Genomic DNA, 25,502 nt, shown 5'->3' with positions numbered 1-25,502 from the left:
ATGCCGATCCAAAGCCAGGAGCCAGGAGCTCTTCCGGTTCTCCCATGTGGGTGCAGGGTCCCAAGGCTTTGGGCCGTCCTCACTGCTTTCCCAGGCCACAAGCAGGGAGCTGGATGGGAAGTGGGGCTGCTGGGATTAGAACCGGCACCCATATGGGATCCTGGTGTGTTCAAGGCGAGGACTTTAGCCACTAGGCCATGGCGCCAGGCCCCCCAAAGCTTACTTTTAAAATCACAAATGAAAAGAGAACAAACCCACTGATTTTTATTGTGCTGTGACCATCTGGCACATGTGCCTGTAAGCGTACAGAGGCTGTGGAGTTTTGATTTATAGATTGCATGATTTTTAGTTACGCATGTAGCACCAAAAATGTCTCAGCCTACAAATGTCAGCAGATGCCATCTCATAGGAATGGGTCCAAAAGTCCACTCTGCGCCTTCACTTCTGCACAGTGACCTTCCAAGCCCAGGCACCTGCCCTTGGTACCCCGGAGTTTACAGCACCACAAGGCAGGGAGTGCTGTGCACACAGAGGGTGAATACAGTATGAAGCACTTCATTTGGCTGGACCAAAGGTGACTTACATAATAGAGTTCAGAGTGGACATGTGGAATGCTGACTAAGACGCCACGTGGGAATCCCAAATCCCACAGCAGAACGCCTGGGTTCAGCTTCTAGCTCTCCTCTGCTACTGTCCATCCGTCCACCCAGGAGGTGGCAGGGGGACAGCCCCCGTGGGGGAGCTCTCAGCTCCTGGCTCTGGCCTGGCCCAGCCCTGCCTGCTGGGAGCCTTTGGAAGGATGTTGTTGTTCATTCCTTAATCTTGTTGTTGTTTTTTTTTTTAATTGGTTTCATAGGCTCTGGGATTCCCCCAGCCCTTCTCCAAACCCTCACACCCATATTGAATCCCTTCATATTGTTACAGTAGTACAGATTGTATTCAGTCATGCTTCCTTCATTGCGGGCATGGACCATGCGGAGAGTTCAGCATCTTATTGTCCAGATAAATTCAGCAGTTTCATTGGGAGACTATCCTTGGTCTGAAAGTGGAGCTGGTAGAATATCATCTGCTCCAATGAGATGTCACTACACAACTTCAACAACAGGAAGAAACATTGAAATTAACCGTATCATGAAGTTAATTAACATGGTACTGAGTGACCAGTATGTTAGAAAATGCAAGTTCTTAACCACATCCTGTAACTACTTCCTTGGCATCTCAATTTTAATATATATACAACTTGCTGCTATAAACTTTTTTCTCCCAAGCTAACATGTTTTTAAGTTTAACCTAAATCAGAGTGGCACAGGAACAGTGGAAGGAACATCCATCATATCTATAACAGCTGAGTACAAACTTAACATCAGAGTTTCTATGCAGTTACATCTTGTTTAGCATTAACAGACATAAATTGATAAAGCTTTTTTGGGAGAATCTTAAGCCACAATTTAAACTTTGCTGTATAGAGTGATTAAGCATGGTTTTACAGAACTTTGCATTTTAACAATTGAAGAATAGAAAAGTTTTAGGCAGGTGAGCAGGGAAATCCCCAACAACCCAGTGAGTGAGGAAGAATTTAACTCTACATCCTACCTAGTAAAGTCCAGGAGAAGCAAATAGGGAGCCTGACCAGTCAGTACAGGCTGAGCGATTATAGGCTAGTTGGCCTTTTCCCTGGCTGTTCCAGACTTTCTATATCTATATGTCTCTCTCTGTCTATCTGAAAAGCCAAATGGGAAGCCTGATCAGTAAGGTACAAGCTGTGTGATTATCAACCAGCTGACCTTTATTTTTAATTTTTTTAAAAAGATTTATTTATTTTTACCAAAAGGCAGATATACAGAGAGGAGGAGAGATAGAGAGTAAGATCCTCCATCACTCCCCAAGTGACTGCAACGGCTGGAGCTGAGCCAATCCAAAGCCAGGAGCCAGGAGCTCTTCTGGGTCTCCCACATGGGTACAGGGTTCCAAAGCTTTGGGGCTGTCCTCCGCTGCTTTCCCTGGCCACAAGCAGGGAGCTAGATGGGAAGCAGGGCTACCGGGATTAGAACCGGTGCCCATATGGGATCCCGGACATTCAAGGCAAGGACTTTAACCACTACTCTATTGCACCGGGCCCTTAGCTGACCTTTATTAGTCTCTATCTGAATTAATTTTGGGGCTCACAAGCAATGCTGATGGTCGATGTAAGAGAGGCCTGGGAGCCAAGACTGGAACTAGATAAGGACCAGAGAAAGCTCCTCTCCTGAGTCCAGAAGGAAATTTACAATCTTTTTATCTCTGAGTACCACCTGGGGCTCCTGGCTGTAGTTCTGATGTCACCAGACCCTGTGAGAGGGTTTGGGGCTGCTACCATCCCACGTGGGAAATCCGATAGGAAATGACTGACCTCAGAGTTCTCGGCCTATGAGGGCATTCACATTCCCTGTGATCTTCTAGGCAGTCGGTATATGGTTCTTGGTGGCCACACTGACAATCCTCGACGATGTATCCATTGCTTCTGTGGCGAAAGCACTTGGGAGGCCTCCGGGAGTCTCCGGGACTAGGACACAGACCTCCTCTTATCCTCCTGTTCCACCCTGAGGTCTCCTCCTGCTCTGTACACACAACCTCCTTGTAAGAGGGTGTCAGAATTGTTCTTGGATCCCGCCATAAAATTCATGATTTTTCTAATGTCTAAGGCCGTTAAGAATTTGTTATCTATAAATAATAAGTTACACTTAAAGTCTTCCTCAGACATTCTGAGAAGGTGGAGAATTCCTCTGCACTTCTAACCTGTAGTGGAACAAGCGGAATATTAAACAAATTTAGTTTTTCAGTTCTTAGAGGTGGTTCCATTGAGGGTTCCATCTTCTCCAGGGGCAGCGTTGTATTCAAGGGAGTTGCTGCACTTCCGAGGTCAGATGAGCCATAGGGAAACCCACAATTTTGAGATGCAGAAAGGTCTTCCATCCCGTGGTTCACTCCTCAAATGGCCACAACAGCTGGAGCTGGGCCAATGCAAAGTCAGGAGCCGGGGGCTTCTTCTGAATCTCCCACATGAGTGCAGGGTTCACAAGACCCTCAACCATCCTCTGTTGCTTTCCCTGTCCACAAGCAGGAAGCTTGATTAGCAGTGGTGCAGCTGGGACAGGAACTAGTGCCAGTGTGGGATGAAGTGCTCGCAATTGGAGAATTAGCCTATTGAGCCACTGTGCCAGCCCCACGTTTAGTTTTTTATTTTTTAATCTTTTATTTTAAAATGCTTGTTTATTTTTATTGGGAGGTAAGACAGAGAAAGATCTTCTATCCTCTGGCACACTGTCTAAGTTGCTCCAATTGGCAGTGCTGAACCGATCCGAAGTCAGGAGTCAGGAACTTCCTCCAGGTCTCCCATGCAGGTGCAGGGTCAGATGCAGGGTCCCAAGGCCTTGGGCCGCCCTCCACTGCTTTCCCAGGCCACAAGCAGGGAGCTGGATGGGAAGTGGAGCAGCCGGGGTATGAACTGGCGCCCATATGGGATCCCGGCACATGCAAGCAAGGACTTTAGCCAGTAGGCTACCACACCAGGCACAAGTTATTTATTTTGATTTGTGTTTTTAAAGATTTATTTTATTTTTTTATTGGAATGTCGCATATAAACAGAGAAGAGACAAAGATCTTCCGTCTATTGATTCACTGTACAAATGCCCACAATGGCTGCAGCTGAGCCAATACGAAGCCAGGAGCTTCTGGATCCAGCCTCTTCTGGATCTCCCATGTTGGTGCAGGTCTTAAGGCTTTTGGCCAACGTCCACTACTTTCCCAGACCACAAACAGGGAGCTGGATAGGAAGTGGAGCTGCTGGGGCATGAACTGGCACACTTACGGTATCCCAGTGCTTGCAAGGCAAGGACTCAGCCGCTAACCATCACAGCACGGCCCCCATGTTTAGTTTGTTGTTGGGTGCTTGTTTTCTTACTGAGTTTTGGGAGTCTCACTTTATGCATCCTAGAAAGCTGGTTATAAAGAGTATGATTTACAGTATTTTCTCCCAGTCTGTAGCTTATTGTTTTTTAAGTTTTAAATATTTTTTGAAAGGCAAGACAGATCTTTTTTTCTGTTTTGCTCCCCAAATGGCTGCAACGTCTGAAAATTCCATCCTGGCCTCCCACATGAATGGGAGGGGGTCTAGGTACTTTGCCCATTTTCTGCTGCCTTCTCAAGAGTGTTAGGGAGCTGAATTGAAAGTGAAATATCTGGAATTAGAACCAGCACTGTGATATGGTGTGCTGGATTACAAGTGGTTGCTGTGTCAACACTCTAGCTACTGTGGCTTATATTTAATTATCTTAATAGTCTTATGGAAAACTGAAGTATGGCTTATCAGTATTTTTTGTTACTTTCTCAGTGAGTTGTCTAAGAAATACTTGTCTAACCTCAAATCACAGTTTCTTATATTTTCTACTAAAAATTTTGTTTTGGATCCTGTATTTAGATCCATCTTCCAGCAGTTTTACATAGGATGCAAGGTATCGGTTAAGATTCATTTCTGTGTATGAATTGCCCATTATTCCAGCATGGCTTTCTTTTTTTTGGTAAAGATTTGTTTGTTTATTTATTTATTTGGAGAGGTATATATACAAAGAGGAGATACAGAGAGAAAGATCCTCTGTCTGCTGGTTCACTCCCCAAGTGACCGCAATGGCCGGAGCTGGGCCAATCCAAAGCCAGGAGCCAGGAGCCTCTTCCGGGTCTCCCATACGGATGCAGGGTCCTAAGGCTTTGGGCCATCCTCTACTGCTTTACCAGAACACAGGCAGGGAGCTGGATGGGTAGTGGAGCAGCTGGGACATGAACCTGCACCAATATGGGATCTGGATGCAAGGTGAGAATTTAGCCACCTGGGCTGCTGAGCCAGGCCCTTCTGTTTTGTTTGTTTTGTTTTGTTTGTTTTAGTGCTTGAAAAAGTTGAGAAACAAAGAAATCTTCCATTTGTTGGTTCATTCCCCACATGGCTGCATTGACCAGGAGCTTCTTCCAAGTCTCCCACATAGATGATAGTTGCCCAAAACGGTTGGGCCATCTTGCACTGCTTTTCACTTTATATTAAATGGTAGCTGGATTGGAAGTGGGGCACATAAGATTCAAACAGGTACCTATATGAGATGCTGGCATTGCAGGTGACAGCTTTGCTTGCTGCGCCACAACATTGGCACCAGTCTTCCAAATGTTTGCACCTGTTATGGCCCCTTCCTGAAATTCCTTTTTTTCCCTTTAACCTTCTACCATATTTCATCTTCAGATTGTATTTTATTTTTTTGTTAAGTTTTATTTATTTTTTATTTGGAAGGCAGAAATATAGAAAGGAGGAGAGACAGGTTATCTTCAGCCTGATGGTTGTAATGGCCAGAGCTGAGCAGATTCGAAGCTAGGAGCTAGGAGCTTCTTCTGGCCTCCCATGTGGATACAGGATTCCGAGGACCTGAGCCATTTTTGGTGTCTTCCTAGTCTGTAAGCAGGGAGCTAGAGCACCCTGGGCATAAACTCTTGCCCCTGAGGAATGCTGGCACTAGCAGGTAGGGAATTAGCATGTTGAGCCCCCATCACCAGGCCCTCAAAGTGTGTCTTCCTGGAACATTTTCCTGGTTGTTATTCTCATTCCCACTCTGGGTTCATATTGGGTGGAATGGTCATCCTTCTTTAAATAACACCTTAAAGTTTGCTGCCATGGTGTTGATTATATAGTATTTAACTTAGTCTATTTTTCTCTCACTAATTGTGAGGTTCATGAAAAGTAGCACATAGCACGTAATAGATACTCCATGAATATTTGTTAAATTTAAATGAGTAATTTTAATAATCACCAGAAGATTAAGTCTACTATTAAGTGTACTATTTGAAGTTGGAATGAAAAACTACTGCATATCAGAATTTCAGAGTTTAAGAATTCAGTTAAGAAATGATAGCATTAAGGATTGAATCTTGAATAGAGAATTGATCATTTTCTAGTTAATCATGCATATTCTTAACTGATTTTTGTGGGTAAACACATTGACCCCCTTGTCTCAATTTTCTGCTTTGTAAGATCAGTAAATAAAATTTGGGATCCTGGGAGCAGGCAGATCTTTTTGGCTAAATCAGTAGCAGAGGTAAATTGGTTTTGATTTAGTGCTGCTTGGATTGGGGCCAGTACTTGCAAAGCATGTAGATCATCTGAGAATAATAGTGATATTTTAAAGAAGCCATTTGAGTATTTCAACAGTCAAATGTAATCATTACTCTTTTTAAAGATTTATTTATTTTTATTGGAAAGTCAGATATACAGAGAGGAGGAGAGACAGAGACGAAGATCTTCCGTCCAATAGTTCACTCGCCAAGTGAGCACAATAATCAGAGCTGATCTGATCTTAAAACAGGAGCCCGGAGCTTTTTACAGGTCTCCCACATGGGTGCAGGGTCCCACGGCTTTGGGCCATCCTTGACTGCCAGGCGGTAAGTAGGGAGCTGAATGGGAAGTGGGACCACCGGGACATAAATTGACACCTATATGGGATCCTGGCATGTACAAGGCGAGGACTTTAGCTGCTAGGCTACTGTGCTGGTCAATTCATTACTCATAAGTTTGTATGTCATGAGGACTGGTTTAATGCTTTCAGAATACTCAATAAAGCCCAAAAGATACGAGGCTGAAGAGATGTCGCTTTTCCTCTTACTTTAACCCTGTATCCTGTCTGAAGGTTTTTTTTTTGTGTGTTTTTTGGTTTTTTTTTTTTTTTTGGTAAAGATGTACTTATTTTTATTTGAGGTACAGAGGCAGAGAGTTTGGTTCCACTGATTCACTCCCCACAAAGGCCAGAGCTGGACCAGTCTCAAGACAGAAACCAGGAACTTCTTTCAGGTCTCCCATATGAGTGCAAGGGTCCAAGCAATTTTACCATTTTCCGTTGCTTTACCAGGCATATTATCAGGGGAGTGTGTTGGAAGAGGAGCAGACAGAACTTGAACTGGCACCCATATAGGATGCAGGTGCTGCAAGTGATGGCTTACCCTGCTGTAAGGCCCCCACCCTGGCTGAACTTTTGACTTCTAGATACCATGATTTTAATGTCATAGGAAAGAAGAACTTGAGTTTAGGCAGCCATATTTTATTGTTGATCTTTGTGGCCAATATAAGAAACCATGAAATCATTCATTATGTTGCTTCTATTCTAGGCAGCAGTTAGATACTCAACACTTAGTTTCTATAGCTCTGAGAAACTATCTTTTTCTGTCTTTTCCTGTGTTTCAGGTTCGCACTGCTCCTTGGAATACAACTAGGGCATTCATTGCTGCTATGAAGGGCAAGTGTCTTCTGGAGGTCACTGGGGTGGCAGATCCCACAGGGTGTGGTGAAGGATTCTCCTATGTGAAGATTCCAAACAAACCAACACAACAGAAGGTGAGATTGTCTGAGTTTCTTTTAACAAAAAATCAGTGGAAGAAGAAATGGGGGTTAAAGAGCAGAGATGAATGGAGTGGAAAGCCTGGAGAGAGGTTAAGGTGGCAGAATAATATAAATATTGACTGCGAAGATTCTAAGGAGCCCTAAGACTCCCACTCTTTCTTTGATCTAGGACGATAAGGAGCCTCAGCCAGTGAAGAAGACAGTGACAGGAACAGATGCAGACCTTCGTCGCCTTTCTCTGAAAAATGCCAAGCAGCTTCTGCGTAAATTTGGTGTGCCAGAAGAAGAGGTAGGTGCTGGAAAGGACAATTTAAAGATTCCTAAATATGTTAGATTGAACAAGGAAGGCTGCAAAGCAGATGTAAGAAACTGTCTAGAGAACTTTCTAGTGTAATTTGCTGTACTCCAGATCTTGTCATTTTTAGCTTTTTAAGAATTTTCTGTTTAATCTGCTTTAAGATGATGTCCTTAAGTAAAAAAGTTTATTTGAAAGTTAGTTGTAGAATTACCCAAGTCAAACAATGACAGCAAAACATCTCAGTGAATGGGAATTTGAGGATTGCTATGTCAGCCAATGTACATCGGGAGGGTGGCTTCATCCTTGAATTGATGAAATCGATAACATTTCTGAACTATCCAAACCACTTGGGCAGAAGCCTCGGAATATGTACACATGGAGACCCTGGGTTGATATGAGGTGGCAGTTCCTCATCCCTGGGAACTAGGACGCTTGGAAACTGAAGAGTGGTTTCCCCTTTGTCTCTCCCCTTCCCCCAGAAACAACAAGAAGAAATAGCAAATTTGGAAAGAATAAGTTCACGCAATTTTCCCTAAACCTTGTTCCTTCCCACCCTGATCAACCATGTAATCATTATAAACAATAAAATTTAAGAAAAAAGAAAGTTAGTTGTGGAAAGAGGGAGGGAAAGAGAGAGAGAGAGATCATCTGTCTGTTCATTACACTGGTGCTTGCAATGGCTAGGGCTGAGCCAGACCAAAGACAGGTGCAGGAGCTTTATCCAAGTCTCCCTTGTAAGTGGAAGGGGCTCAAACACTTGTTTATCCTCTGCTGCTTTTCTCAGACACATTACCAGGGAGCTGGATTGAAAGTGGAGAAGCAGGGACTGACCCGCACCCATATGACATGCTGGTGTCCAAGATGGTGGCTTTACTTGCTATGTCCCTTCATTGGCCCAAGATCTCAATGGCCAGAGTTGAGTCGATCTGAAGCCAGGAGCCATGAGATTCTTTCAGGTATCCCACCACGTGGGTGCAAGGTCCCAAGGCTTTAAGCCATCCTATGCTGCTTTCCCAGGCCACAAGCAGGGAGCTGGATGAGAAGTGGAGCTGCTGGGACACAAACTGAAGCCCATATGGGATCTTGGCGGAAACAAGGCGAGGATTTAGGCAGTAGGCTATCAGGCTGGGCCCCCAAGATGACCTTTGTAAAAAAATTATTTATTTATTTGAAAGTCAAAGTGAGTAGGAAGGAGAGACAGAGAAGATAGCTTCCATCCATTGGCTTACTTCCCTGTGACTATAATAGCCAAGGGCTGGGCCAAGCTGAAATCAGGAGCTTCTCTGGGTCTCCCACATGGATGGCAAAGGTGCAAGTCCTTGGAATATTTGCTGCTTTTCCAGGCACATAAGCGGTGACCCATGTTGGAAACGGAGCAACAGGAACTTGAACCAGGTCATGTATGGATGCTGGTATTGCAGGATGGCAGCTTAACGTGCCATACTACTGCACTAAACCCTCAGGATGATTTTTATTGTTGTACTATCTCTTATTGAGTGCCTTGATTTACATTTTGAAATCTCTAAGTGGTTTGTATGGGTATATTTGTGGATGTGTTTTCTCTTAGATTAAAAAGTTGTCCCGCTGGGAAGTGATTGATGTGGTGCGCACAATGTCAACAGAACAGGCCCGCTCTGGAGAAGGACCCATGAGTAAATTTGCCCGTGGATCAAGGTTTTCTGTGGCTGAGCATCAAGAACGTTATAAAGAGGAATGTCAGCGCATCTTTGACCTGCAGAACAAGTATATTAACATTGCTAAAAATCCAAGCTGGAGAAGGGAGGGGTCATAGACACTACTGTTTAAGAAAAGATGCAAATATTTAGTTTTTGAAAGGTGAATTTATTGTGAGAACGTGACAGATTTTCCATTCATTGGTTTGTTTATTCCCCAAGTGGCCTCAGTGGACTAGGGCTGGGCCAGGGAAGCCAGTAGGCTGGAATTCCATCCAGGTCTCCCACATGGATGACAGGGGCCCAAGCTCTTGAGCTGTCTTTGTTGTTTCCCAGGCCTGTTAGCAGGCAGTTGAACCAGTAGTGGAGCAGTTGGGAATTGAGCTGGTGCTCATATGGGATGCTGGCATTGCAGGTGGCAGCTTAACCTACTGTACCACACGTTGAACACCCTTGACACTGTTTTTATGCTGAAAGAGGTAGTCAACTAAATTTTTGTATATATGTGCTGTCGAAGCGAGCACATCAACTAAATTTTTGATGAGACTGTCAGGTCGGGTATCTGAAATGTCAAGATGGGTGTCCTTTAATAATGATATCACTAGAGTACCAGTTTCCTGCAAAGATTTTGAATGGCCAGAAGTGCTAGTCTCAAGCTCTAGGTCCCATTGAAGCTCTCGGAGCCTACTTGGGCCTTGAGCCAGAACCATGGTAATAGTGGTAGACTTATTTTCTGAAAGCATAGTTCTGAGAGAATAGTAATATGCTATTTGCAAACAACTAGTGTACCGATTTGTTTCTCAAGTTGTTTCCAGGAATTGTGAATGAGTTTTTTAAACCTTCCTTGTTGGGGCCGACATTGTGGCACTGAATAGCAACTTAAGCTGCTGCCTGTGATGCTGGCATTCTAAGTAGAAACTGAAACTGGTTCAAGTCCTAGCTGCTCTTCTTAGGATACAGCTGCCTACTAATGCACCTGGGAAAGCCCCAGAAGATGGCCCATGTGCCACCAACATGGGAGACCCAGATGCAGTTTCTGGATTCTGGCTTTCACCTGTTCCCGCATTGGCTATTGTAGCCATTTGTGAGTGAGCCAGCAGATGGAAGATCTTTGTTTCTCTTTCTCTAGCTCAACCTTTCAAATAAGGTCTTTAAAAATTAATGAAACTTGTCCTGACTGAATGTCTAGGAAAACTTTGTAGAAATTTTCTTTTTTGATTATTTTGCCAGATTTATTTAAAATAAGAACCCTGTGCATAAGTGAATTTTTTTAAAGGTTTTTTTTAATGGAGCCCGGTGCAGTAGCGTAATGGTCACAGAACTTCCCTTGCTCGTGCCAAGATCCCATATGGGCGCTGGTTTGTGTCCCAGTGGCCCTGCTTCCCATCCAGCTCCCTGCCTGTGGCCTGGGAAAGCAGTCAAGGATGGCCCAAAGCCTTGGGACCCTACACCCACGTGGGAGACCCGGAAGAGGCCCCAGGCTCCTGCCTTCAGATCAGCACAGCTCCGGCCATTGAGGCCGTTTGAGGAGTGAATCAACAGATGAAAGTTCTTCCTTTCTGTCTCTCCTCCTCTCTGTATATCTGACTTTCCAATAAAATGAATAAATCTTTAAAAATAGTGTTAAATTTTGTTTTTAGTTTATTTGAAAAACCATCTGTTGGTTCCTCCTCGTTGTCTGCAACAGCCAGGGCTGAGCTAGGATTTCCGTCCAGATCTCCCATGTAGGTGCAGGGGCACAGGGACGTGGGCCATCTTGTAATGTTTTCCCAGGCCATTAGAAGGGGATTGGACAAGAAGTGAAGTGGGCGGGATTCAAACTACGCCCACGTGGGTTGCTGATGTCACAGGTAGTGGCTTTTTTGTTATGCCACAGTGCTGTCCCCCACATTAGTGGATTTTGAATGTTTTTTTTTAAGATTGATGCTCCAATTTTCTTCTCGTTTGCAACCTTCTTTCCTTAGTTTTCTCTATACTTTTGTGTTTCCCTGATATATATATTTTTAAAGATTTATATATCTATTTGAGACAGTTATAGAGAGAGTGGGAGAGATGCAGAGAGCTTAGATCTACTGATTTACTCCCCAGATGGCTGCAGTGGGCAGCGCGGGGCTAAACAAAAGCCGCAAGCCTGGAGCTTCAGCTGTGTCTCCTATATGGGTGACAGTGTTCCAAACACTTTGGCTATCTTCTGCTTTATTTCCAGGCTGTTCGCTGGGAGTTGGGTTGGAAGTGGAGCAACCGTGCTGGTGGTAAAGGCACATAATGGCTTTACCTGATTTGCTACCACACTAACTTCTGCCCCCAATCTTTTTTTTAAAAAGACTTATTTATTTTTATTTCAAAGTCAGATATACAGAGAGAAGAGACAGAGGAAGATCTTCCATCCGATGCTTCACTCCCCAAGCAGCCGCAACAGCCAGAGCTGAGCTGATTGGAAGCCTGGAGGCCAGAGCTTCTTCCAGGTCTCCCACACGAGTGCAGGGTCCCAAGGCTTTGGGCCGTCCTCCACTGTTTTCCCAGGCCACAAGCAGGGAGCTGGATGGGAAGTGGAGCCGCCAAGATTAGAACCGGCACCCAAAAGGGTCACTGCCCCCGATCTTAATTTATCATTGCTTCTTCTCTTTTAGAGTTTTGTCTTCAACCGAGGTTTTATCAACTGACACAGACAGCAGCTCAGCTGAAGACAGTGACTTTGAAGAAATGGGGAAAAACATTGAAAACATGTTACAGAACAAGAAAACTAGCTCTCAGCTGTCACGTGAACGGGAGGAACAGGAGCGGAAAGAACTTCAGCGGATGCTACTGGGTGAGGCTCCTGGCTTCACAGATAAGAAAGATAAAGTTTGAAAAAGAATATAAATAACTTCAGAGTATAACTAAGGCGAAGCTGGAGGTAGAAATAATAGGAAATTAGTATAGATGAGGGAGGAGAGATTCCTACAAATTATACTGGAACCCCTAGGGTACCATGCTATGCCCGTGTGTTAATGTTTCAAATGAGCTTGCTTGAAGTCATCCCAGAGGTAAAGGAAGAATGCAGAACCCATGTATAGGTTCTAACATTATATGTAATATTCTGTGCAAATTTATGTATTTTTAAATAGTTACTTTATTTATTTGCAAGAGATCTTTCATCCACTGGTTCAAACCCCAAATGGTTCAAGTAGGCAGAGCTGAAGCCAAGAAGCTCTAGAAGCCAAGAGCTTCTTCTGGGTCTCCCATGTGGGTGCTGGGTTCCAAGGACCTGAAGCATCATCTGCTGGTTTTCCAGGTTAATTACTAGTGATGTGGATCACAAGTGGAGCAGCTAGACTCTATTTGGCACCCATATGGAATGCCAGTGCTGCAGGCAGTGACTTTATCAGCTGTGCCACAGTGCCAGTCCTTCAAATATGTATATTGGGAAGAATCATGATTCAGAAGATTTCTCAAAGGAATCCCTATAAAGTTAAAAAACACTAAGCAAAAAGCATAGAATTTGTGTGTGGCACTGTAGCCTAGTGACTAAAATCCTTGCCTTGCATGGCTCCGGAATTCCATATGGGCACCGTCTCTTGTCTTGGCTGCTCTACCTCCCATCCAGCTCCCTGTGTGTGGTCTGGGAAAGCAGTAGAGGATGGCCCAAAGCCTTGGGACCCTGCACCTTGTGGGAGACCTGGAAGAAGTTCCTGGCTTCGGATCAGCTCAGCTCTGTCTGTTTGTGGCCACTTGGAAAGTGAACCAATGGACAGAAGATCTTTGTGTCTTTCCTTCTCTGAGTTAATCTGCCTTTCAATAATGTATATATGGGGAAGGCAGCTATACAGAGAGGAGGAGAGATAGAGCGGAAGATCTTCCATCCGATGGTTCACTCCCTAAGTGGCTGCAATGACTGGAGCTGAACCGATCCGAAGCCAGGAGCTCTTCCAGGTCTCCCACGTGTACTATTCTTTTATATGACTATCAACTAGTTCCTGTTTGGACTTTCTGTTGTCGTGTTGTTCAAACGAATCAGAACATTTTAGCTGCTGCTCCCTTATCCTCTGTAATAAAGAGGAAGAGGTTCTTTCAAAACCTTGTGTACGTTTAAAACCATGGCTATTGGCAGTGGGGGAAGTGAAGACAGGAAATCACAAATCAGTGTGCTCTTGTGGCTAGTGATGTCTTTGATGCTTTCTATAGAACCAGTTTTGTTGCCATTTGGACTTTGATGTCTCTGCTCAACCCCAAGAGTACAGCCATTTTGTTGGTGGGGGGATATTTGGAAATATTTTTCTACTTTACAGCAGCAGGCTCAGCAGCATCAGGAAACAACCACAGAGATGATGACACAGCTTCCGTGACTAGCCTAAACTCTTCTGCCACTGGTCGTTGTCTCAAGATTTATCGTACATTTCGAGATGAAGAAGGAAAAGAATATGTACGCTGTGAGACTGTCCGAAAACCATCTGTCATTGACGCATATGTGCGCATACGGACCACGAAAGATGAAGAATTCATGTACGTTTGAATTGGCACTTGTATTGTTTATTTCTTTATTTAGAAAGGCAATGAGACAGGCACAGAGCTCCCGAATGCCATCAACATCTGGGGCTGGGCTAGTCCAAAGCCAGAGACAGTCTTGGTCTCTCTTCCCATGTGGATGACAGGGATACACCTACTTGAACCCTCTCCTCTCTGCTTTCCGTGGTGTACATTAGAAGGAAGCTGGACTCAGAAGCAGTCAGGACTCAAACCGAGGTGTTGTGATATGGGATGCAGGAGTTCCAAGCGGCGTCTTTAAGTGCTATGCCAAGTGCCTCCCCCAGATTCACCACTTTTTAATGTGATAGGGAAAATAATACTTAGAGGGGCTGATGTTGTGGCAGGGTAGGTAAAGCAACTGTATACAATGCTGACATCCCATGTGGGTGCCAGTTAGAGGCCTTGTTGTTCCACATCTGATACAATTCCCCACTAACGGCCTCGGAAAAGCAGCAGAAGATGGCTCAAGTACTTGGGCTCATGTTACCAATATGGAAAGCCTGGGAAGCTCTGGCGCTCCTGGCTTTAGCCTGGTCCAGTCCTGGCAATTGCAGCCATCTGAAGAATGAACCCACAAAGAGAAGATATCTCTCCTCATCTCCTCCTCTGTCTCTGAAGCTCTGCCTTTCAAAAAAAAAATGATGCGTGAATAGTTTAAAAAATGGTGAAGAATGGGATGGGAGGTGAGTGAGCAGATCTTAAGTTGTAGGATTCAGCATAGTTGCCCCTGAAAGTCTGTCGTAATTGGGAATTATCTTGCCTTTGTAGCTTTCGGTGTAAGTAACCAAATCGCAGGGAAAGTTGTGGGAAAATAAAGGCAAGCATACTTCAAGCTGATCCCTTTGCATTTTGGTTTCTCAGTTTGCAAAAATTTTAGGGATTATTCAGGACTTATTCTGAGAAAGGTACCTCTCTGCAAGTGGAGGATGGACTAGTGACTAGGGAGCTGGGAATGGCAGGTAGTTCCTTTTGTTTTTGCCCAGATGGATGATTGTTAGTTAGAGATGTTAGCTGTGAAGGCAGTTTTCTTGCTCTGAGATTGCTTATGATTTTGTGGTTCTCCCCACCATCTCGCCCATGCAGTCGGAAATTTGCTCTTTTTGATGAACAGCATCGAGAAGAGATGCGAAAAGAACGGCGGAGGATTCAAGAGCAACTTAGGCGGCTTAAGAGGAACCAGGAGAAGGAGAAGCTTAAGGGTCCTCCTGAGAAAAAGCCCAAAAAAATGAAGGAGCGTCCTGATCTAAAAGTAAGTATAATGTGACATGATCACAATTAACAAAGCAAGGGAAAAAATTGTACCTTTTCCATAGCATTTGGCATTATCTAGTGCCACTGATCTCATTTGGTTTCATTTGTACTTTGAAATATTTTATAGGAAGTGAGATAGGTTAGATTTTTTTTCTTTTTTAAAAAAATTACTTACTTGCAAGTTAGGGGATCTGAGACAGAGATAGCCCATATGCTGCTTCACTCCCTAAATAGCTTCAAAACTCCATTCAGGTATCCCACTGGGTAGCAGGACCCAAATAAATGGAACTCTGCTGCCTTTCCAGGTTCATTAGCAGGTAGCTGGATTATACTGGACTGGCACTATAAGAAATGCTATTGCCAAAAGCAGTAGTTTAACTACTGTGCCACAGTATCACCCACGGTGAATAATTGTACATGTACATCTGTAGGTGTGAGAGTGTGTGTGTGTGTGTGTGTGTGTGTGTGTGTATGTATGTATGTATGTGTGTACTTTATTTAGAGATTTTTGGCTTAGTGGCTTAATCTTCACCTTGCAAGCACCAGAATCACATATGGGTGCCTGTTCGTGTCCTAGCTGCTCCACTTCCCATCTAGCTCTCTGTGTCTTGGGAAAGCAGTCGAGGACGACCCAAAGCCTTGGGACCCTACACCTGCATGGGAGACTCAGAAGAAGCTCCTGGCTGCTACCTGGGGATCAACTCAACTTGGGCTGTTGCAACCATTTGGGGAGTGAACCAAAGGATGGAAGATCTTTTTCTTTTTCTCTCCTCTCTGTAAATCTGTGTTTCCAAGAGGAAAGAGTGATAGAGGGAAAGAGAAATTTTCTATATTCTGGTTCATTTACTGAAGGCCTGCAACAGCCAGAGCTAGACAAGAATGATATCAAGAGCCAGGAGCTACATTTACTTTTTCCACGTGGGTAGCCATACCCAGGTACTTGGACCACAATCTGCTGTATTAGCAGGAAGCCTAAAGAAGTTGGGACACAGGTACTTGGACCACGATCTGCTGTATTAGCAGGAAGCCTAGAGAAGTTGGGGCATGATCCAGTTAATCCAGTGTGTAATCTCGATATCCCAGGCAGCGGCTTAATGCACTGTACTATGATGTCTGCTCCTCATGTACCTTTTTCTTTGAATAGGTTTATTTTTAGTGTTCTAAATAGTTATTTTTAGATTTTATTTGAATGGCGTATTTTCTTTTTTCTCCATTTTAAAAATTTTATTTTGACAATATTTACATAGTTAATTTGCATTAAAAGGTTCAAGGGCTATAGGAAAGTGGGTAAGACTATTATTTCCATATTGCTTCCTTCATGTATCTGGAGTAAAGGGGATTTTAAGGGAGAAGCCCCACCCAGTTTCCCACCCACCCCAAGTCCCGGATGTGGGGCATGCTCCGAGATACTTGCTCAAGTGGTTTTGATAGTTCACCTGTTATGAATTGCTGCCGATCTTGCCACTCCAAACACAATGAGGTCATTGAAGAATCCACTGATTGACATAGTCCATCATAGAATCTCCATTTGGCCAGTATTTCACTGAATGGCATATTTTCAAGCTGCTTGTCCACTTCCCAAATGGCCAACACGGGAGAGGCTGGGCCATGCCAAAGCTGTGAGTCAGGAACTCCATCTCTGTCTCCGATACAGTTGGCAGAGATTCACGTACTTGGGTCATCTTCTACTGCTTTCCCCGGTTTATTAACAGGGAGATAAATTGGAAATGGAGTGGTAGCATTCAAACCCTTGCTCTTATGTGGTGCGCTAGTACTACAGGAAGTGACTTAAACCACCACAACGCAACACTGGCTCCTATTTTTAATTGTTTATTAATTTGTATTTGAAGGACACAAAAAGAGGCAGACAGAAAAACAGACTTTCAGTCTGCTAGTTCACTATGCAAATGCTTACAATAGCTGACACTGGACCATGATACAGTCAGGAGCTGGGAATTCAGTCTAGGTGTGCCACATAGGTGACAGAGATCTAGGTACTTAAACCATCACCTGTTACCTCCCAGGATGTGCAGCAGTGGGAAACTAGAGTCAGAAGCAGAACTGTGACTTGAACTCAAGAGCATCCCATGTGCTATCTTTTTTTTTTTATATTTATTGCAAAGTCAGAAATACAGAGAGGAGAAGAGAGGAAGATCTTCCATCCAATGATTCACTCCCCAAGTGACTGCAATGGTCGCTGCTTTGCCGATCCGAAACCAGGAACCAGGAACTTTCCTCCAGGTCTCCAACACGAGTGCAGGGTCCCAAGGCTTTGGGCCGTCCTTGACTGCTTTCCCAGGCCACAAGCAGGGAGCCCGATGGGAAGCGGGGCTGCTGGGATTAGAACCAGCACCCATGTGGGATCCTGGTGTGTTCAAGGCAAAGATTTTAGCTGCTAGGCCACTGTACCGAGCCCCCCCACCCTCACCATGTGCTGTCTTAACCATTTCACCAAACACCCACCCATATATACATACTTTGTAAAATTTATATGTATTAAAAGAAGCAACAGGCAGCTGTCATGGTAGCTGAATTGGCTAATCCTCTGCTTACAAGTGCTGATTAAGACATACCACACAGCTTATTTTTGTGTAAGTTATGGAAGAGCCCTAATCTTCAAAACAGAAGTTCTAGGTTGAGTCTGAGTCTGTCTTTGGTAGCCCTGTCTTTTCAAACCTGTTTTCTCTTCAATAAAATACCTGTATCACAGTGTTGTAGTGAATAATATTATACATGGGAAGTACTTTATAAAGTATAAAATATGTAGCAGATGTTAAATGCTTTTAACATATGCTAAAGTCAGTAAGTACTTTAATGTTTCCTGCTTTTATGTATGGTATTAAGTGTGATATAATATAGACCCCATTTGACAGATAAATCTAGACTCTAGTTTACCAAAGTCTCTTAGTGCAGAGATAAAGGTTAGGGTGACAGGGAGAGAAAAAGCGATCTTCACTTTACTGGTTCGCTCCCCCCAAAGGCCTGCAGCAGCCAGGGTTGGGCCAGGCCAAAGCCAAGAGTCAGAAACTCCAACCAGATATCCAATATGGGTGATGAGGAGCTAAATACTTGAGCTTCTACTGCCTCCCAGGCACATAAGTAGGAAACTGTGTTAGATTCAGAAAAGCTAGTACTGAAACAAGGCATTCTGATATAAGATGTGGGTATTCTAAATTTTTAAGCCTAGATTTGGGATGAAAATCTTGTTCCTTTTGTTCCTTGATTTTCAAATAAATGTTTAGTCTCTGGATTTCATTTTATTTTTCATGTGTCATTCTCTGTATGTGTGCTTTGTTTAGTGGCTTCTGGTACATAAACATTGTACTAGAGCAGAAGCTCTGAAACTCTCCTTGCTAACTGCTTGCTTCTGACGTGTTGATACCTTTTCTTTTGCAGCTGAAATGTGGTGCCTGTGGTGCAATTGGGCACATGAGGACAAACAAATTTTGTCCTCTTTATTATCAAACAAATGCTCCACCTTCCAACCCTGTTGCCATGACAGAGGAGCAAGAGGAGGAGTTGGAAAAGACAGTCATTCATAATGATAATGAAGAACTTATCAAGGTTGAAGGGACCAAGATTGTCTTGGGGAAACAGCTAATTGAGAGGTGAGAAATAGAAAGTGCTGCAGGGGAGAGCTGCTGGAGGTTGGTGATGTTGGTGGGTGGCAAGGGTAAATGGGATGTATTCTCCAAAGTAGAATTGATGTTACAGAAGTTTGGATGGGTTTCTGTTATTAATTGTGGCCAGTTATGAAATTTCTTTTTTTTTTAAGGATTTATTTCTTTATTGGAAAGTCAGATTTGAATCCTGATTAATCCACCTTGGATCCAACTCCCTGCCTAATAGCCCAGAAAAAGTATTGAAGATGGCCTAAGTAGTAGGGCTCCTGCTATCTACATGGGAAGCCTGAAAGAAGCTCCTGGCTTCAGCCTGGTCCAGCCCCAGTTGTCATGGCCATCTTGAGAAGGAACCAACAGATGGACGATATGAGTACAGTGCTTGTCATACCAAGCAGTTCCTCAGTAGATGCTAGTTTCCTCTTGCTATTCTGTTTCTACGTACTCAGTATTTGTGAGGTCCTTAATCTCAGAGTGATGGACCGTCCCAAGACTGAGGAAAGAAATGATACTTAAGCATGATTCTTGTCTTCAAAGAGCAAAGAGTTTAGTAGATAATACATTGGAGAAGCTTAAGTTATTTTCTTTTTAGTTTGAAAACTGTAAACCTTCAGAATAGAATACATTGTTCCTAAGTTGATTATTTGTTAACATTTTTAAGAAAGATTTATTTATTTTTATTGGAAAGGCAGATATACAGAGAGGAGGAGAGACAGAGAGGAAGATCTTCCATCTGATGGTTCACTCCCCCAAGTGGCCACAACCGCTGGACCTGAGCCAATCCGAAGCCAGGAGCCTCTTCTGGGTCTCCCACATGGATGCAGGGTTCCAAAGCTTTGGGCCGTCCTCAACTGCTTTCCCAGGCCACAGGCAGGGAGCTGGATGGGAAGCGGGGCTGCCGGGGTAGAACTGGTGCCCATATGGGATCCCTGCGCATTCAAGGTGAGGATTTTTGCTATCATGCTGGGCCCGAAATTTTTTTTCATTTGCTTTATCTTTGCTATACTTCAGACTTTTTTTTGTGGAGAGGACTGAACTAATTGGGAAAAATCTGCAGATACCATAACATTTCCCTCTTAATTTTTTGGACACGAATCTTTTCTAAGAATAAGGATATAGCAAAAATATACTATTATCATATGTACGAAATTAACATTAAATCACTAATATTAATATGTAGATCTTATACTTTCTGTGTTGTCTTAATGTCACCTTCCCTGGATTCTGGGTGTAGTTCTAATATAAAGATATATTTCAAAAAACAATTTTTGAGATGGATTTGTTTGGAAGTTACAGAGAGAGTTGGAGAATGAGAAGGAGAGGTCTTCCAGCCACTGGTTCACACTCCAAATGGCTGTGTCAGCTGGAAATTTGCCAGGCCAAAGCTGGGAGCCTGGAGCTTCTTCCGAGTCTCCCATGTGGGCAGCAGGGGCCAAAGGATTTGGACCATATTCCACTGCTTTCCCTGGTACATTAGCAGGAAGCTTGATTGGAAGTAGAGCAGCTGACATTCAAACTAGCACCCATGTAGGATGTCGGCAGCATTATAGGTGATAACTTAACCTACTACACCATAACACCAGCCACATTGAATCATAATTTAGAACTGTCCTCTCCATTCTTTATTGTTTATATGTCATTAAATTATTTGAAGAACTCAGGCCACTGTAGTCTGAAAGTTTTCTGTACTTTGGCTTTGTCTTACTGTTTTCTCATTGACTGGATTCAGATAGTATGTTTTGGGAGTGATATTTAACATCATGTAATATTATGTATTTTGCTGTACCAAATCAGAAAGTACATGAATTAGGCTTTCCCAGTATTTTGATCATGTTGTTAAAAATGATGATAACCAGATCCTAGTAAATAATATTTTTCCATTCTAGTGAACATGTAAATGAATATCCCTTTTCCTAACAATTTTTTATAACTTTAGCACCCATTAGTAATTACTGCCTGACTCAGTAATTTACTGAGGTTACAGAATAGTGATTTTCCTAATTCTAGTATTATGTACTAGCTGACATTTTCTTATAATAAGGTTGCTTCTGTCCCTATTTAAGTATTACTTTAATTACTGAAATTCTTTCCTTTGTAAATTTAATATAACTCATTAGCACCATTAATTTTGATGCTAATATATTAATGTCCCAAATTTGATTCTTTTTTAAAATATTTATTTATTTTTATTACAAAGTCAGATTTACAGAGAGAAGGAGAGACGGAAAGATCCTCCATCTGCTGGTTTACTCTCCACGTGGCCGGATTGGCTGGAGTTGAGCCAATCCGAAGCCAGGAATCAGGATTTATTCTTGGTCTTCCATGTGGCTAATGGGTCCCAAGGCTTTGGGTTATCTTCCACTGCTTTCCCAGGCTACAAGCAGGGAGCTGGAAGAGAAGTGGAGCAGCCAGGATATGAACATGGCACCCATGTGGGACCCAGGCAGCACATGCAAGAAGATGAGGATTTTAACCACTAGGTTACTGTGCTGGGCCCTGACCTGTATTTTTTAAAATGAAGATTTATTTTTATTTGAAAGGCAGATTTTGCAGAGAAAATAAGAGACAGAGGAAGAGGTCTTTCATCCACTGGTTCATTCCCCAAATGGTCCAATGCTGAACAGATGCAGAGTTGGGAGTCAGAAGCTTCTGTCCAGCCTCATGGACAGAGTGACCCAAAGCTTGGGCCATTCTCTGCTGTTCTCCCAGACCATAAGCAAAGAGCTGGATTGGAAGTGGAGCAGCTGGGACATGAATTGGTGTCCATATGGGATACCAGTACTTGTTGCACCACTGTATAGGCCCTAATACTATTTTTTTGTTTTGTTTTGTTTTAAATGATCTATAAATCTTTGAGAATGGTCTTGGCTTTCTTGCACAAGGTTTTACAAACTGACCTTAAATTTTCCTTCTCCCTGATCTATAATTGGCCATTTCATGTAAGAGTCCAGTTACTTTTATCAGGGAGTAGTATTTAGAAACCAAGATATAGGTATTAGGTATACTCATTGCCAATGAGATGTCATTGCTTATAGGCTGTTTTGTGAACAGAGCTAGGAAATACTTATTTTAAGGTACAACTTTGTATTTATCTGCATTTCATATTTGTATCCTTCTTTCTTATTCCCTGCATCAAGGCACAATTCATTAATTTTATACAGTGATTGGTATAGAATAGTTTCAGAATTGCTGTACCAGACAGTAGGCATTGGTGTAGAGCTTAGTTGCCATTTGAGATGCCCTGTTCTATATCAGAGTGCCTTGGTTTGAGACCTGGCTCCGCTCCCAATTCAAGCTTCCTGCTAATGCATATCGTGAGAGATAGCAGGTGATGGTGATGTTTCTTTGTCTCTCTCTCTCTACATTTCAAGTAATATTTTGTAAAATAACTTGGAATAACAATGGAAAAAGAATTGCTATACCCATAGTACTACCCAAAAGAAATCAATTTCAGGTAGTTTTTATTTGAAAGTTTTTTTTTTCTTCCTGTTTTGATTGATTGACTTGAATGACAATGCTATCTTTTCAACTGGTTCATTCGCAAAAGCCAAGGCTAGGCCATGCTGAAGCAAGGAGTCTGGAACTTCAGCTGCTTCCTGCATGTGAGAGGCAGAAACCTGAGTGCCTGGGCCGCTATCTACAGCCTCCCTGACTTGTTGTTAGCGGGGAACTATATGGGAAGCACAAAGCAGGCATCTCAGGTGGCACCTTAACTTGCTGTGTCACAATGCTTATTGTGTTCTTTGTAGTTTGTTGATCTTAGATTATATGCACAAGTTATGTAATCAGGGCATTATGTTCAAAATAAAGTTTAACTCTTTGTATAGAATTTAAAAATCCTTTTGCTCTATTTAGACTGATTTATTTCCTATTTGTGTTTAGTTTTAGGTTCTTTTTTCCATCCTTATTGATTATCAATCATCAGTAATGGTCATTTCTTTCAAAGCACATTAGAAAAAAATTTATTATCTTGATCTCTTACAGTGGAAGGGAAGAAGGTGTTGGTCTTCAGTGACTGGTGAAAAACCTTTTTATTTAAGCTGGGTTTTAATTTATTTCTTACTGTTATTGTGAATTATTCAAGTGTTTTGGCCCTTTAGCATAAAGGCTTAGCTAGGAGGATTCTCAGAAATTTCTTTAATAGTGTGTACTGTGGTATCATAGTAACATGCTACAGGGACATAGGTTTGTTTCTCGGCTTCTCCACTTCCAATCCAGCTCCTTGGTAATGGCCTGGGAAAACAACAAAAGATGGCCCAGGTGTTTGGGTTTCTGAACCCAAATGGGAGAACTGGATGATGCTCCTGGCTCCTGGTTTCAGTCTGGCTGAGCCCTAACCATTCTGGCTATTTAGGGAGTGTTCTGTCTCTATCTCCTCTCTGTCTCTCTGTCTCTCTGTCTCTCTCTGTCTCTCTCTCTCTCTCTCTCTCTCTCTGATGTTGAAATGAATTCCTTTAGCCTAATTCTCTTCTTCCAAATGGGAAACTAAGGTAAAGATCTGACTTTCCTGATTCCTTGTTAATTTGGAAATCCTATGAAGCCTTGCCTGATAAGAACCTTAGAAGGTGATGCCTGGTTCATGTTTATAAATATATATAGTTTGTTTGAATGGCAGAGTTACAAAGTGAGGGGCAAAGACAGAGATCTTCCGTCTGTTGTTTACTTCCTAAATGGCCACAACAGCTGGAGCTGGCTGGTCTAAAGCCAGTAATAAGGAGCTTCATTCAGCAGGTCTCTCATGTGGGTGCAGGGTCCCAAGCACTTCGGCTGTTTTCCGATGCACATTATCAGGAAAGTGGATTGGAAGTAGCTGGGACTAAAACCAGTGCCCATATGGATGCCAATGCCCATAAGTGGCAGCTTTATGCACTACACCACAGAGCTGCCCTGATGTCTAGCCTTTGATTTGGTTCTTGCTCTTGTCCCAGGCTCATGCTCAGGTACTGGGCACTTTTTCATTGTAATTGCTTTTTTCCTCTGGGAACTGGAAATAGTGCTGTATACTGAGAAAGTGTTATTGCTTGCAGCGCCGATGAGGTTCGCAGAAAGTCACTGGTTCTGAAGTTCCCTAAACAGCAGCTTCCTCCCAAGAAGAAACGGCGGGTTGGAACCACTGTTCACTGTGACTATCTGAATGTGAGTGCATTAGTGCCCTCTGATCAATTAATTCTCATCAATTTTTCCAACTTCGTGTGCTGTAAATACTCTGATACACTTAGATTTAGATTCACCCTTTGGCTTTCCCTAGAGATTTAGCTGTATTGTTCATTGCAAAATTTCTAAGATATGTTTGTCTATTTTAAAAGCATTGGATTTTCAGATCTTAACAAAGGGTTCCAATTTCTTCCTAGAAACCTCATAAGTCCATCCACCGGCGCCGGACAGATCCTATGGTGACATTGTCATCCATCTTGGAGTCAATCATAAATGACATGAGAGATCTTCCAAATGTGAGTCACTGCATCAGATACCTACAATAAGGATGATAAGGCCCTTTGTTCTGAGTCCAGCTGGTGGGTAGTAATTTATAGACCAAGGTACCTGGAACTTCTAATTCTTTGAGTGTAGGTTGTTTTGCTTTAGCAGTTTAGTAGAGGGGATAAGAGGAACTACTCAAACCTCAAAGATTCCATTGAGAGTAGAGAGCGCAATAGAGAAGTAAGATGGGAGTTGTCTAGTCTTTGCTCATGAGTGATTTTTGGCTTTTGTTTTCACAGACCTACCCTTTTCACACTCCAGTCAATGCCAAAGTTGTGAAGGATTACTACAAAATCATCACTCGACCGATGGACCTACAAACACTCCGTGAAAACGTACGCAAACGCCTCTACCCATCTAGGGAAGAATTCAGAGAGCATTTGGAGCTGATTGTGAAAAATAGTGCCACCTATAATGGTAAGAATCACTTCAACTGTTCCTTGACTGGGAAGATCAATGGCAAGATTGGTCTTGTTACTTACTGTCCTAAATTCAGAATAGATCAGACTGAATTTTAGGACTGCAATGTATGAGTTCATTTAGGGATATCAAATGAATACATTTTCAGGCATTTAATGTGAGAAATTCTCAAAAGTTTGTAGGAAGTGGAATTAAGAGATAATGTGAAATTTCCATGACTTTTTGAAGCCCCCTTGTAAATGTTGCCTTTTTGAAAATTCCCACGGCTTAATATAGTCTCAGTTTGTCAGGGGAAATGAAAACAGCTGAGTGAAGAGTAGTGCTGGGAAGGAATGAGTTCAGGTAAATATCAGAGAGGTGTTTAGTGGAAGTGCAACTTGTACAGAGTGTGTGTTTGTCAACATATTTGCTGTGTGTGAGTCTTTGGCTTGATCTATGGATTCATTACAGAGGTTATTATATATCCACTTTTCTTGAAAACCAGAAAAGGGGCCCATCAAGATAGCTCAGTGGCTAAATCCTCACTTTGCAAGCACCGGGATCAAAAATGGTCTCCGGTTCATGTTCCAGTTGTTGTACTTCCATCCAGCTCCCTGCCAGGATCCAAGAACCTCCTCCAGGTCTCCCACGCGGGTGCAGGATCCCAAGGCTTTGGGCCGTCCTCGGCTGCTTTCCCAGACCACAAGCAGGGAGCTGGATGGGAAGCAGGGCTGCCGGGATTAGAACCGGCACCCACATAGGATTTCGGCACATTGAAGGCGAAGACCTTAACCACTAGGCTATAGCACCGGGCCCGAAAAAGCAAATTTTTAAGAAAAAAAAATTTTTAAATGCACAGTGACAGAGAAAGG

The 25,502-nt window shown here is 43.0% G+C and overlaps 1 protein-coding gene across 3 annotated transcripts in view; it reads left to right on the top strand.

Moving 5' to 3' along the window:
* The window catches only part of TAF1 (TATA-box binding protein associated factor 1), an 85,863-nt gene that overhangs the window by 21,107 nt on the left and 39,254 nt on the right, over positions 1-25,502 (top strand). For all 3 annotated transcript variants that reach the window (XM_041000500.1, XM_041000481.1, XM_041000491.1), the window contains exons 19-28: positions 7,250-7,399; positions 7,575-7,694; positions 9,271-9,446; positions 12,007-12,185; positions 13,645-13,858; positions 14,966-15,131; positions 18,530-18,741; positions 23,781-23,889; positions 24,105-24,203; positions 24,471-24,648. In XM_041000500.1, the coding sequence (XP_040856434.1) occupies positions 7,250-7,399; positions 7,575-7,694; positions 9,271-9,446; positions 12,007-12,185; positions 13,645-13,858; positions 14,966-15,131; positions 18,530-18,741; positions 23,781-23,889; positions 24,105-24,203; positions 24,471-24,648 (1,603 nt within the window). The remainder of the gene's footprint in view (positions 1-7,249; positions 7,400-7,574; positions 7,695-9,270; positions 9,447-12,006; positions 12,186-13,644; positions 13,859-14,965; positions 15,132-18,529; positions 18,742-23,780; positions 23,890-24,104; positions 24,204-24,470; positions 24,649-25,502) is intronic.

Source organism: Ochotona curzoniae, unplaced genomic scaffold (genome assembly GCF_017591425.1).
Source record: "Ochotona curzoniae isolate NIBS_2020 unplaced genomic scaffold, NIBS_Ocur_1.0 contig_1274, whole genome shotgun sequence".
Taxonomy (NCBI): Eukaryota; Metazoa; Chordata; class Mammalia; order Lagomorpha; family Ochotonidae; genus Ochotona; species Ochotona curzoniae.
This window is presented reverse-complemented; position numbering and strand designations above follow the sequence as displayed.